General features: G+C 37.1%; 2 protein-coding genes across 2 annotated transcripts; one reads left to right on the top strand and one right to left on the bottom strand.

Moving 5' to 3' along the window:
* Positions 1-2,998: 2,998 nt before the first annotated feature.
* Positions 2,999-9,528, top strand: LOC143210859 (nuclear RNA export factor 1-like). The gene is made up of 11 exons (XM_076428092.1): positions 2,999-3,218; positions 3,335-3,419; positions 3,683-3,981; positions 4,095-4,181; positions 4,268-4,514; positions 4,610-4,803; positions 4,901-5,013; positions 5,405-5,441; positions 5,532-5,764; positions 5,856-6,024; positions 6,215-9,528. The coding sequence occupies exons 1-11, from the start codon at positions 3,165-3,167 to the stop codon at positions 6,662-6,664; spliced, it is 1,968 nt and encodes a 655-aa protein (XP_076284207.1). The 5' UTR covers positions 2,999-3,164; the 3' UTR covers positions 6,665-9,528.
* Positions 9,529-10,988: 1,460 nt separating this feature from the next.
* LOC143210860 (beta-1,3-glucan-binding protein 1-like) lies at positions 10,989-14,427 on the bottom strand. Its single transcript, XM_076428094.1, has 8 exons — positions 14,239-14,427; positions 13,277-13,504; positions 12,971-13,185; positions 12,269-12,405; positions 12,023-12,189; positions 11,537-11,865; positions 11,327-11,428; positions 10,989-11,260 (listed from the first exon to the last, which is right to left on the bottom strand). The coding sequence occupies exons 1-8, from the start codon at positions 14,372-14,374 to the stop codon at positions 11,159-11,161; spliced, it is 1,416 nt and encodes a 471-aa protein (XP_076284209.1). The 5' UTR covers positions 14,375-14,427; the 3' UTR covers positions 10,989-11,158.
* Between the last annotated feature and the right edge of the window lie 202 nt (positions 14,428-14,629).

Below are 14,629 nucleotides of genomic sequence, written 5' to 3' on the forward strand. Positions count from 1 at the left end.
CCCTCCTCTCATTATTGTTAATAATATGTATTCAGTATTCGCGTTACTTTAGGTTCTTACTACTATTGTCAGGTATATTCTGATTTATTATATCATTATTACCACGAACAATGTAATCTATTATTATTCTATAATACATGGTTTTTCCAAATCTCGTGCGATCAATTTTATTTCCCTAGGTACGATCACCGATTTGTATGTCCTCGCAATATATGTCCTCAAAATTCCAATGGAGTTTAAATATTTTAAGAAATTTGAGAACTCGGATTTGTTTGGTAAGAGGTAGTCAATTTGGATTACGACATTCTGTAACGTCATCGGTTTATTTGCAGATTTAAAATTCATACAAAATTCAATATTTCCATGAAAAAATTATTTTTAATTATTTCATGAATTAATCTGAGATTTAATTTCCTAATGATTTGTTTCTGAATCTTAACAGTATCTTCGACAAACAAAATGCATGACTAGTTTCTTAATCAATCTAACGTTACAATATTTCTTTCGATACAGAGTAGTATAACAATGTAAAATTATATGTAGAAATATTTCAATATTCTCAGTCCGTCAATATATCTTCGCGATAATTTTCTATATACTATATCTCCATCATTAAACGTCACCTCCCCTCGTAGTAATTTTGTAAACATTTCATATTTAATTCAATTATTTTTGGTTGCTTTTGAGACCAGAGCATTAACGTCCTAAAGGTCCTACTAATGTTTTCTTCATTAGCAACTGCATTGGACAACGATGTTGCTTCGCTAATCTCTAAACCGTCGTTATTAGTTGTCAGTTCTCCCGATGAGCATTCAACAGTTCTATTTACAGGTTCCCCATTTCTATTTGTCGAGTCCTCCATTTCTCGTCGATTGAATTCAAAGAAATCATCTTCCTTCTCAATGTCCAGCACTTTAGGAATACCTTTAATAAGACTTCTCCACGCTTCTCTTATATCAGCGGCATCAATCTCAGACCATGCCTCGTACAACAAATTAATACAGTCTTTAAGGTCGTAATTGGTACAAAAGTCTTTAATTTCGTTGCTACACTTTGCTATTCGCGACATCTTGTCGTAATAAGATTTCTTCGTCTTCGGGATCAATCTATCTATAGGCTGAATTAAATGGCTGGTATTAGGAGGCAAGAGAACAATCTCGAATCTCTCGTCGTTCTTGAATTGCTGAAGTATATCAAAGGTGTACGTTCTATAATTATCCAATAGAAGGATGACTTTACCACATGTTCCGTGCTGCAACTGATATTTCATCACATCTGGTTTGAAATGATTCTGATACCAGTCAACGAAGAGTGTTTGGTCTAACGTGGTATTCTCGTGGAACTTGTAGATCACAGGTAACTTATGTTTAGCATGTTTCAACACCCTTGGACTTTCGAATCTATGTATAAATAACGGAGCATGTTTATGGCTGCCTGTGGCATTGGTACAGAAGCTAACGGTCACTCTATCCTTGTTCAGTTTTCCTAATTTAACCGATCGTTCTTCCCACTGCACGTTGGTCTTCAGAGGGAGAGCTTTCCACAAGAGACTAGTCTCGTTCATGCTGTACACATTTTCGTACTCGATCCCTTCCTCCTCTATCTGTTGAGCGAATCTACTAATAAATTCTTGCGCGTATACAGCATTAGGATCTGGCCTGGAGAGGTGGTAACGCATACGTATACAATGTCGCTTTTTGAATCCCACAATCCATCCTCTACTCGCCTTGAAGTCTGCCGGTCCTCCTAATTCCTTATTGATCTCTACTGCCTTATCCGACACTATTGAATCCAACGTTGATTTGCAATTCGCTTTACGTTCTAGAAACCATGTGTACAGACGGTGATCCAATTCCTCATATACTGATTTCCTTATATTTCGTCGCTTCGTTCTCCCATTATGCTCCTCGAGGAACTGAGTTACCATGTCTGCAGATCGACGAATACGGTGAACTGTAGTCCGATGAATATCGAATTCCGCTGCTACTCTTCTAATAGATACGCCACCCTCTAGATGCTGAACAATTTCAGAGCGTTGCTCCAGGGAGAGCATCGGTTTCCTAAATGGTTTAGTTGATCCTGGTTTCTCTGCGCTCGATTCCATTCTTACGTAGAGCTAAAACATATTAACAGTGTTGAAACCTTTAGCGATAGAACCTACCTTTTAATTTGCAATCTGTTTATCAAATTTGCAATGCTGACTTAGCTATGTCAGGCTGGACACTTTATATGGTATATAAGGTATATGGTTTTTTAAATAGAATATAAGATTCGTTCTTTTTTAATAAATGTTGATATGTGTGAATGCTTACTAAAGTATAAAAGTGAAGAAAATTGTATATGTACCTTGGATCCACTTGTAGACAGGACATCTCTTTTGTAAACTCGTTGCCTCGTTGCTTACCACAGTGATTAGAGATGGCGTTCAAAATCAATCACGGTGATTTATCACAGTGATCACAAAATCACGATCACGCTCGTGATTGTTTCACGATCACGACAGTGATTTTAACTTTTTTATCTCGACTCATAGTACTTCTTCATGTTTGAGTTAAAAAATGGTATTATTTATGTAATTAGTAGAAAGGTATAGACAATTTCTTATTTAAATACCAATACCAGACAATATATACGTTACTTAATATGATAATTCGATTATTTCGCGATCACGACTTTGATCCTAACCCTAACTTTTTTATATAACCCTAAATATATTTACTAATTTTTTATATTTTTGTTTCAATTTAAACTGTACTATATTTGTGTTAAATATTTATACATTTGTATATCTTTTATATATACAATATACCACACAATGTAAAACATTCCTTAAAGTTTAAAGTTTGAAAAAATTTTAAAACTGAACTTTCTTTTACAATTCACAGTCATTAGTTATTACTAATTATTAATTTATTCAATATTCTTCATTGTTTAATACACTTTTTGCCTTTATGTCTATGCCTTTATGCGATATAACTTATATTTTTGTTTTTATTTTTTGTTATGTAAAATGTCCCGAGAACATAGACTTCTATATAGAGTGACCAAGAACAGTTATGTTCCTATGCCCTCCACCAATCAGTAGTGATCACGAAAAATCACGAAGCACTGTGAAAAAACACCGTGATTTAGAACGAACGTGATCGAATCACAAGTGATTCGGAATGAGCAGTTCATCCCATCTCTTCTTCAGTGATGTGATCAGTACTGCCAACCAAGTGAGTAAAAAGCTTGTTATTGCCTAACTGCTGCCTAACCATGCCTAACTGTGCCTAACCCTAAAAAGACTGGTGATCCTGATGTCTCGCCTATGATTCTACTTATATATATTTAGCACAACTTAAAGATGTCTGGATTCCATAAAAAGTCGTGGGCTCCCAACAGAAGATTCGGAAATTCGGACGAGGAACACTATTTCGGTAAATCTTTCCATTGTTGTATCTTGCTTTCGTTACGGCCTACTTTTTCGTGGACAGACCGTGTTGAAATTTTTTTAATAAAGCGTGAATTTTCATAGCATAATACTTATCTAGAAATAAATATAAAACTTTTTATCATTTAAAACGCGTGTCTCTGTATCATTATAAATATCTATTAAAAATGTAGAAGCAACGAAATAACTATAAAAATTGTTGATGCAATTTTCAGAGATAACAGTTTACTTAACTTTTATTTTGTACAGGACCAGATGATCGTGTACCGAGAAACAACGGTGCTTTTCAATTCCGCCTTGGAAATAGACCCAGAGTGTCTTTCAAAACTGAAAGACAATCCAAAAGTAAGAACGCGCTGTTAGCATGCTTAGACGACGATGTTCAGATGGCGGCAAGTTGTAATAACAACAGCAGACAAGTTGTCCTAAGAGAATTTAATTCTCAACGTGGAAGAGTCAGTCCCTCACCCATGAGGGGATTCAGAGGAGGGAAGATGGCTAATAAAATTAGGATCAATCTTCCTGGGGATCGTTGTTACAAGATTGTCGTAAGGAAAATTAGCAATTGGAATTCGATTGATTATGTAGAAGCGTCTAAATAAGTACGAGAATTTGAAAATAATATATATATATATACACCTTGTTCTTTTATATGTGATAGATACCATATGGACATAAGTACGACAAGGAATATATATTAAATAATCTTCTCAGCTATATGGCGCCAGAAACTTTTGTTCCAATAATGGTAAATAATATTGAGCATATCGTGCACGATCGATAAGATATGTAATATAATTTTTTTAACTGTTTGTCGTTCCTGTTTGTCGGTAGTATAAAGTTGGTAGAAACGAAGCAAATTTTTTCGTGGACGACGACAAAGAAGCAATGGCACTGAGTAATTGTCATCAGAAGATCACCACCACGGATGGATTTAAACTGCAAGTGAAGATTTTTCAACTTTTACTTCCGTATTGTGAAATTGACAGTAAACTGAAAGATAGACTGAAACAAGTCATGTCTAAACGTTATGTCAACGAAACGAATGCATTGGATTTATCAAAGTTCCATAGAGACCCGGGTTGGTATATCATTTCGGATTTAAAAGATTTCCTATCCTATTTTCCTATCTCGAATCGATGATGTTAACTAAACATGATTTTTCATTCATTCTAGATCTTGCCGACGACTATTTCTGTTCTCTATCTCGGCCTATCCTGTTAAAAACTGTATTAGACATCGCATCGGAACACATACCGAATCTGGAAGCACTGAATTTAGACGGAACCCGATTGCATATGTTGGAAAGATTAAATGTATTGAGTAAAAAGTTCTCGAAATTGAAGATACTGTACATCGGAGACAATTGGGTCAGTCATTACGAAATTACGAATGTTTTGTCGTCGTTTATGGTGAAACATGTTAGGCAAAGGTACACGGATTATATTCTAAAGTTAATAATTCCAGGTAAAGGACATTAAGCAAATAGATCATATCAAAGACTTAAAGCTGGAGGAATTGAAGCTAACTGGAAATCCCGTTTGCAACAAGTATAAAACTCGACAAAGCGAATACATTAGGTAATGTATGGTTTTAATACGATCTCTCTATTCGCTTGATAAAAGAATTCTCCAGGTGGATAGTTTCCTGAAGCTACTAACACAGCCAGAAATGTTTACTACGTTCCGATTGAAAATGTTGAAACATTCTCAAGAAAGCTCTACACGGGCAGCTTAACAGAACTGCCTTGTGTACTTTGAACCGATTTAGTTTCGATTTGTGTTGTCTAATGTACTTAAAATTTAGTAACAGGAATTGATTAGTAGAGAACAATTGTCCCTGGAATGTTCTGAATGGTCTGTGTGTCAATTTTCTTCTACATATTGTATCCTTCAATACTAAGGCAAATATTTCTGTTATTCCGACTAACTTGGAGCTTCCGGGCTTCTGGCTTTTCTTTCCCGACATTAGCGACGTGCGGAGACGGTTTCCTAAACTTCTACGGCTGGTAAGTCATTATCAAACCCTATCTGTACGATTCGAATCGTATCAACAAAATATACGTAATTATTCTTATATTCTCTATATATTAAAATAGGATGGTATGGAACTCCCAAAACCAATCCTGTTCGACGTAGCGGACGACGGAAATAAGTTGCCGCCCTCTCGGAGAATGTTCGTTGCGAACGCGAAAGCGCAAGAAATTGCTAGCCAATTTCTGCAACAATATTTTCTTATATTCGATAGCGAGAACCGTCAACCGTTGTTGGACGCGTATGACGAGCACGCGTCCTTTAGCATGACCGTGTCTTATACCCACAATAGTAACAAGTAAGATGAGAATAGGCGCGGCGCGGCGGCCGATATGTTCTTTATTGAAAATATATTCCACGATACCAACAACAACTTTGCTCCTATCTAGATTAAGCGGATACCTTATGGAAAACAGAAACTTGTACAGAGTAAACGATACGAACAAGAGACAAAAATTATTGAAGCAAGGAAGATTATCCTTGGTCTCGTTTATTTCGGAAATGCCACAAACTATGCACTATATGAACACATTTACGATGGATATTAGCCTAGTGACGGTAAGTTCTTTTCTACGTTTGGCAAAAGAGTCGAAGAATAGTGTATCCCTCGCCGCCGCCGATATAATTCTCCCTCGGACCAGTCTTTTCTTTCTCGACAATTATGTGTATCGAGAAAACACTCCCTACTACGATTTCTTTTTAGACAAAAAAAAACAACTAAATCTAATTGCATCGCTTGTCATTGCAGGAAGTGATGATGTTGATCACAGTCACGGGTCTTTTTAAAGAGCTGGACAAGAAAGACCAGCTTCTTCGTCATTTCAATAGAACGTTTATAATCGTACCTGAAGGAACTGGTTATTGTATTCGAAACGAACAATTACATATCGGTAATCCAACAGCCGCTCAAACGAAGAACCTGAACACTCAGATGACATCCCAGGAGGTGTCGAGCCCAACGCAGCAAGCCGCATCATCGTCGAGCAGTACCACCCCTTTGAAGCAGCCAGTTCCACCGCAATTGTCTGAAGCAGTGAAACAACAAATGACCGCGACGCTCAGTCAACAGACGAATATGAATATAGAATGGAGTCTGAAGTGTCTCGAGGAGGTACAATGGAATTACAACAACGCGCTTGCGGCATTCCAGGAGTTTTTCAAACGAGGACAGATCCCATCGGAAGCATTTAAGAAATAAGTATACTGTGTGTCTCGAACATCTTTTCTAATTATACTTGTATTACGTTATCGATGCATGCGTGGTACTTGGTACTTGGTGCTTCTGTATCATGATCTGAACAAGGACTCGAAGGTATTGGGTGTTTGTTATTTTATTGTTCGCTTCGCGTTATCGCGTTTATCGCGTTATATCAAATTATGTTGCTCCTTCGATTTCATTACCCAAGATCTTCATTTTTGTCCCTAGCGATATATATCTATTCGCGGTAAAGGAAAAAGAAGCTTGTGCATCCACGAGGAACGCGGAAAGTGTTTTTCTAGGAACGTTAGTGTTTACGTGGAAAGCTCATGCGTTCACACGCTTCTTTTCGCTTTAACCGAATGGAATATATTCGAGTGTTCAATTTTTCTTTTTTCTTCGAATGCGAAGAAAAATCTCATGTTTACGATCGTAAAGGGCGATTGTCCTACATTCAGCTCATGATATGCGTACCCAAATCAGAACAAAGTTTGGTGAATCAAGTGATGATGGTTCGTAGACGTAGACGAACAAGTTCTTTAAAGAGGGAATAATATTTCTGCGCGATATAATTCAACGCTATATTCCTTTTTCTTTCTTCTTTCTTCTTTTTTCTACTTTCATTTTTCTATTTACAATGAACCTTTCGGGTTAAACGAAAAAAGGTCATTTGAGACTAATTACTCTGACGAACCTGTTCGGTCGAGTCGCGTACGAATCACATTTCATCATCACGTATCATCTTCGAATAATCGTCAATTGTTTTACGTACGAGAATCGAACCATAAATTCGACACTTGTGCCGTGCAAGTGATACTTGGAATTTACATACTGCCTATTTTAATTAGATTTTACAAACATGATTATGTTTATTTTTCGGAATAATCGATGATGCACTTCGCATAGTAACACACCCATGCTGTCTCAGGGATCCAATATACGTTTGGATCGCGTGTCCTATGTCGATTCGAATCAGCTAATTATTAAATATTATTGAACAAGTATGATAAAAGCAGTGTATGATCGTGTGTCCCCGCTCGATGTACAGAAATTCTGATTGTGATATCTTAGATAAAATAAGCATAATTATGTGCACAATAGAAATTAGTTTCCATTAACTGCACCTGATGACAGAGGTGCAACGCAGTGCAACAAAGAAAGAAAAAAGAAAGAATGCATAATTTTTGTACGATGCTGGCCGACCTCCTTTGTTGCAATCACGTGTTGCTCAGTTTTGTCTCACAATCTCAGTTCAAGTGCATTAGTCTGCATAAAAGGAAAGAAAAGAAAAGAAAAAAAAAGAATCTCCTACAGGGAATGTAGATCCTTTTCTCGGATCTAGAATTTTATCAATTGATATTGAAATTATTCATCTATATGCAGGATAATGAAACATATCGACCAGCTTCGGACAATTTGTAAAAAAGAAAAAGTACGCGCTGCGTTCGCTTTCTACGGAACACTAGACTACACTGTATATGTACATACAAATGTAATGTGTGAATCATTCACCGTGATTCTACCCCGAGTATTTTACACTTTCGTAATGTCTAAAGACCATGTGCATGCAGCGTGTGAATATAAATGATTCATCGGCGTCGGTGTCTGGGTTATAAGAAACGAACTTAACGGGAAAGAAAATGGACTCTCATCATATCAAGGAAGAAAGCTTGACTGCAGTTGTCGCTCAATCACTGAAACTGTTCCACAACTGCTCTTGGGAAAAACTGCCTAGTTCGTCGCAGTATTTCACTGTGACGAGAAAGCAATAAAGAAAATGGGAAAAACAGAGTAGTCCTAATGAGATGTTTAGGACCGTTGGTGAAAAAAAAAGAGAAAAAAAAGAGTATATAAGACCATGTGCTGGAGGCAAACGTCATAAGTCTGTTATCATCATCATCATCATCCCCCTTCCTATCTGAAGTCTGTCGCAACGCAGTCGATGCGCTATAACGAATAGGATAGAAATTTGCCCTCTATCATAATACGAATAGATGGACCAACGATTAGCATCGAACAGAATGAATTCTGACTCGAGCTTTGTGCATGAGCTGCTCCTGAATCCAGAAATCAGTTTCTGCAGTGACAGTTTGCGCTGGTTAAACGGAAAACGCAATGACCGCCTGTGTCTCTGCTACAAAGGCACGTTGGATAATATCGACAGACTTAACGAATGTGTAACAGAATGTACATAATATACAGGGAATGTGGATCTACGTGATTTTGGCAAGATACGTCATCGATCTCTCGTCAGATTTTTAAGCTGCTCGAACGCTGAGAAACGCGCAGACCAAATGAATAACGGTCATCCGAGAGAATAGTTTATGTTCACACTCTGTATCGATTCGCGTCAACCTTGAACGTGTCAACTTTCGGCGCATAATTCCTAATAGAAACCCGTTACTACCGTGCGAACAAAATCTTTTTTACTAATTGATTTCTGCAAATATAACGCAAATATAACGGAAAATGGCAGAAAATGGTCGACCGTGAGTATTGTATTTAAGATCGCTTTGAAAGAATTGTAATATACGAGTACGTGTTAAGAATAGGTTTTTGCAGTTTTTGCCTAGTTTCGTCGGGTAAAAAGAGAGGTATGCTCGAACATAATGCAAACTGTAAATACACATGACAAGTGAATATTAACTAGAATAAATCTTTGCATACATAAATTTGGGTTTTTCGTATAGAGAACATTTATTGAAGATACGTATAATGTAAATAAAAAGGTAAAGAAGCATTATCAGTTTTCTTTTACCGTATCCTCTCTAAATGTCATTGGTTGTCGGTTTAATTGTAGCGGCGCTTACCTCGATTTCTTCTTCCGGGATCTAAAGATAATAATAATAATAATAATAATAATATACGCGTATAAATTAGAATTTAAGTATGTAAAATATGATGCTGTACTTACTTCGTTATTCGTTTGTTTGCCGTTTCTCTTAAAGAAACCCAACTGTAATTGTAGAAAATAGTATTAGTAATCATTAGAATATATTGTGATAATATATATATACATATATATAAAATGTTATACCATTAAAAATGTTATACCATACTTAAAACCGCAACGACGATGATTAATAATACTACCCCACCGACACAGAAGCTATAACTATCCATAATTGCAATTCCGTCCTTTTCGGAGCGTTGTAAAACATTGTTACAAGCTCCATTGTGGATCTACAAAGATCTTTATTGTTATTTAGGCGAAAACGAGGCTTACTACAGAATATTAGATCGCGGGGGATTACTGCGTATGGTACTCTTACCTTGTTCCGTTAACGGGAACCCTCGCAGTGTGTGTGTGTGTGTGTTATACAACATATTTTAATATACTATGGGGCAATTTGCACCCATTTGGAAAAAGAACATTATTATTTTCTCGAAGCGCGAAGGGCCGCGGACAAGAGTAAAGTGCCCTTTAAATCGTTGTGCTGGAGAAATCGGAAGTTGTGCTGACTTGTGCTAGGCTAGCACAACTCAGATATATGATTATGTGCTGTTTGGATAATTGTTACTAACTTAAACGTTAATTAGGTATCCAAAACGATTATTTACCATAACTTCTTTATTTATTATTTTTATGAAGTAATACTTTGGCACAATCTTAGCACAACCTAGCACAACTCAGCACAATTGAGAAAATTGAAAAAAATTAAAAGTGGGGGCTACTCAAAAAATCGTTTTTTTCAATTTTTAGTCTTATTTTTGATATTATAGCTGTAATATTCGAGCACAATGTAGCACAAACTTAGCACAACTCAGCACAACTGTTGAAATTATTTAATTTAACAAGTGGGGGGCTAACTTCTAGGAGGCTAGCGCACCTAGTTGCAAATACAAGGGATTGGCGGAATGGTACAGTACAGCTTTAAAAATCAAGCTACATCTCTATATATAATAAAATCGTGTCCGTCTGTTTGTGACGGCATCAATTGAGAACGGCTGAACGTAGAAAGCTGGGGTTTGAACCATTAGACGCGGCGTTTCTTCGGGAAGGTTTTAGAGCAAACCGTATTCGAAAAAGTCCATTCGTTCAAAAGTTGTGACGTCATTAGTGACCAAAGACGATTCTTTCGCCCTGTTTTGGGCACGTTTCTGCTTATATCTTTTGACTTATAGCACCTATATTCAATTTGAGGTACTCATTGGGATAGGGAGAGACTGAGAGAGAGGGAATGAGAGGGAGAGAGAAAGAGATGGGAGAAGAGACGGAGAGAGTGGGAGGAAGAAAAAGGGTGAGGAAGAGAGAGGGGGCGAGAGGCGTAGAGAGAGGGGGAGGGGAGAGAGACACAAGAATATGAATAGAAAAAAACAAAAATAAGAAATAAAGGGATTTTATCGAAATTGCCCACTGTGCGCCGCCTGTCCGGAGGGCCTGGTTGCGAAGGCGTGCCGCAGGCAGGCCACGCGAGCAGCTAGTGTTATACATACATATATTACTTAGAAACTTATAGTTTAACTTTCAGAATTGAAAGAATATTTTCAAAATTACAACGCCTGTACTTTAATATAGTCTATCGACAGGGTGTTGTAATTTTGTCTCCACGTGTCCAACCACAAATTATCCTTGCTGTAGAACTCGTACAGCGCCTGTAACGAAAACCATGGTATGTATTCTTACTATTTTCAATGATTGTTCTCAAAGGTTGTACGTACCTTCACGCCCGCGTTTTTCCACGGTTTCAGGTAGTTACCGCTTCTGCATCCGTTAGGGAAAAAGCTATGGCCAGCGACTCCCAGGCCCACGTTGACGTAAGCCTATAATTGTGTACAACTAAATTAGTAACGTTCTCAAATTTATACAGAGCATGTTTATATAAAAATACAAGAAAACGAATGGTCTGTTGCTGAACAGGTCAAACTTACTGGAGTATCGAAAAGTGCAGGCACCCTCTGTTCCCCATACTGTTCGCCATCGACTTTAAGATTGAGTCGTTCGCGTCTCCATTCAAGTTCGTAGACATGATAATCATCAGACCACAGAGTATCTGACGACTTCGACGGTAGGTCTATTCGGTTGTCTTGTAGGTTATTCTTCTCTACGTTAGTGACGTATGCACCGCCTTGAAGAAGATGATTACTTATGTCTTTCATATCATCTGTTATGAGCGTCGGATTGCCAAACGAATGGGCGATCACAAAGCTGCAGAACGTTGTTGAGTTTGGTGAACTGTCATCAGTCTCTAGAGTGATCACTGAAAAATAAGCGGAACGTTTTATTGCATTGTATTTTCTCGACAGGTTTTGGTCTGCAGATTCAGAGCAGATAGGGACCAAAGTATGATTGCGGACATTTATTTGGTCTGGCACTGTTATAATAACGAAGTTATTGAAATTGTATATGAAACATACGGGGATATATCCAATCGCCGCGCGGTAATTTAGCCCGGACTTGGACCTTCCCATACATGAAGTTAAAAGACGGTTTAGTATTCAATCGTCCTGATATTACAGGTGGTAAAATGTTCCATGCACTTGCAGTTCGTGTGCAATCTCTGCTACCGACCTCTTCCGTGCATCTGAAATACACACAAGGAATAATAGCATCGAATTAATATAAACAAAACTATTCTCATATTTATAAGAACGCGACTTCACTTGTCCAATTGCAGAGAACCATCCTGCACAAACGTAAGACCGTGTTTCTCTTTGACCAGAGTTGGCTTAATGCGCAAATTACCGTCCTCAACGTAAACGTTGTCCTGGTTGTTTTTGTACACGACGAACTCGAAATTCTGAAAGAAGTCAATTTATTTTCGTTATGTCTAGGAAGCTATTGATTTAGTGACAAGAATATATAATAAACAATTTAATGATTTCGACGCCACAGGTTCGATGAAATGTTTTTTTTAATACTTCTATGTAAATTATGTGTGTCTTTAATAGCAATGTTTAGTAATTTTTTCATGTATCTATTTTGTAAATTTAACAATTTATTATGAGTGAACATAGAAGTGGTCATCACATTGCAATTTTTGATTACATTGTTTCTAATAAATTTTGGTATTATCATTTGGTATTATTAGAAACAATGTAATCAAAAATTGCAATGTGATGACCACTTCTATGTTCACTCATAATAAATTGTTAAATTTACAAAATAGACACATGAAAAAATTACTAAATATTGCTATTAAAGACACACATAATTTACATAGAAGTATTTTTAAAAAAACATTTGATCGTACCTGTAGCGCCGAAATCATTAAATTGTTTATTTGCACTACCTACGATCGACATAAAGGAAAATTCAGAATTATATAATGTCTTCCAAAACCGGTTACCAGGGACGACACTTACCGGAGCTGTTGAGAAACGTTCAATAACCTTCCAACGATTCGTATCGAGCGTGTCAAAGTTCTCTTCGAAAATTACTTGGCCCGCGCACGCGTTGTTGCGTCTCAGTTGCTGGGATTCCCGGTCACGAGAGTATATCTTCGTTTCGGAAGTAGTTGTGCATGTACTACCCCCGCCAGGTGTGGGGCCCACTACGGTTCCATCGGGATTGAAAAATTCTGAGAGGAAACAACAATTCAGAGTCATTAGAAACAGCGTAAATTATATTAGTACTTTACTGATTAGTACTCTTCTTCATAGAAATCGAACCTTTAACTTCGTGGTGTTGATCTAGCAAATTATAACCCAGACCATTGTAGACCACGTGCTGCCATAAATAAACAATATCTCCGATTTTCAGTTTGGTACTGCGGTCCTGGTAAACCCAGCGGCCATTTTTAGGTTTGATAACATCCACGGAGATTGTTCCCGCTTCGAGACTGTAGAAATCGTCGTTAACTTTTGCATGAAAGGCAACCAAAGTTATTCCGTCCTCATCTGAAGAAAAAATTGCATATTATCATGCTGATCAATTTAATTTGTCAAACTATATAGACTTCGCCATTAATATTGACAAATATTAAATGAATCTGTTAAACTAATACAGGTTTGGACAAAACAGTTAATAAAGTGATACTTTTGGCGATATTTCGTTCTGTTTACGTGTTTATGCGAAAACCGAAGATACGAGAATTCCATGATGAGTTTTCCTGATGCTGAATAGGGTTATCAGAGATACAAACACGTCATATTGATAATTATGGAACGTAATCTGCAACTGAGTTAGTTAACGCTCGGCGAATTACTTTTTTACTAATATGAAACATAATTGGATTTATTCATTTCTACGGATTAATGAATAATTCATTGTTCATTGTGTAGTAACAAACAGTTTTAAACATTATGTAATTAATCGTTTAGTGATTGATGATTACGATAGCGCGGCTCGCTTTCAAAATACTTTAAACACATATTCTTGACTGGCTTTGCTCAGTGATGTAACATTACATTCTACTTTTTCAAGGCAGCGTACGCATTTGTTTTTTCTTTTTTCTTCCTTCAACGATACATTCGTGGATCTTTATGCATTTATAGTAAAATCGAGAAACAACGAAAGTGTTATTCAATGAAACATTTAAGTAGAAAAGTGCAACTGACTGTTTCCATTATTACCATAAATAATTTTATCACTTTTATCAATTATATTACGAAAAGTTAAGATCGACACTTACGTGGAGTGGAAATTCGTATCCCTTTCGGATAAAGAGGTTCAATGGTAGGCGTCGGAGGTTCATATTGCCCGTGACTTTCGTCAAGCGAATTCAAAACTGAAACCAAAAGAAACAACCAGCCGAGAGGAGCACTCATGATGTCAGTGTCTGTCTTAGTCGTCAGCTAAAACAGTACTGATAGTTCCAAAGTCGATGCCGGCTATTACAAGCAGGTTTTTCATCAATACAGTCAGTCACGTGATTGATGGCACACACTTTACACCAGAATAACTTCTAATGAGTCCATTTTCGTTCAAGTAAAAACTAGGAGCAGACCGAAGTCGCTTAATAACCATAGCAGGTGTAGAAGCGACGTAAAACAATCAAACAAAAGGAGCAGACCGGTAATCTG

Source organism: Lasioglossum baleicum, chromosome 7 (genome assembly GCF_051020765.1).
Source record: "Lasioglossum baleicum chromosome 7, iyLasBale1, whole genome shotgun sequence".
Taxonomy (NCBI): domain Eukaryota; kingdom Metazoa; phylum Arthropoda; class Insecta; order Hymenoptera; family Halictidae; genus Lasioglossum; species Lasioglossum baleicum.

Coding starts and splice junctions, on each gene's coding strand:
- LOC143210859 (XM_076428092.1), top strand. CDS start 3,165: ATGAGCAGTTCATCCCATCTCTTCTTCAGTGATGTGATCAGTACTGCC. Junction 3,420..3,682: donor GGACGAGGAACACTATTTCG/GTAAATCTTTCC, acceptor TATTTTGTACAG/GACCAGATGATCGTGTACCG. Junction 4,182..4,267: donor AAACTTTTGTTCCAATAATG/GTAAATAATATT, acceptor GTTTGTCGGTAG/TATAAAGTTGGTAGAAACGA.
- LOC143210860 (XM_076428094.1), bottom strand. CDS start 14,374: ATGAGTGCTCCTCTCGGCTGGTTGTTTCTTTTGGTTTCAGTTTTGAAT. Junction 13,505..14,238: donor GATACGAATTTCCACTCCAC/GTAAGTGTCGAT, acceptor TTTTTTCTTCAG/ATGAGGACGGAATAACTTTG. Junction 12,190..12,268: donor GGTTCTCTGCAATTGGACAA/GTGAAGTCGCGT, acceptor TGTGTATTTCAG/ATGCACGGAAGAGGTCGGTA.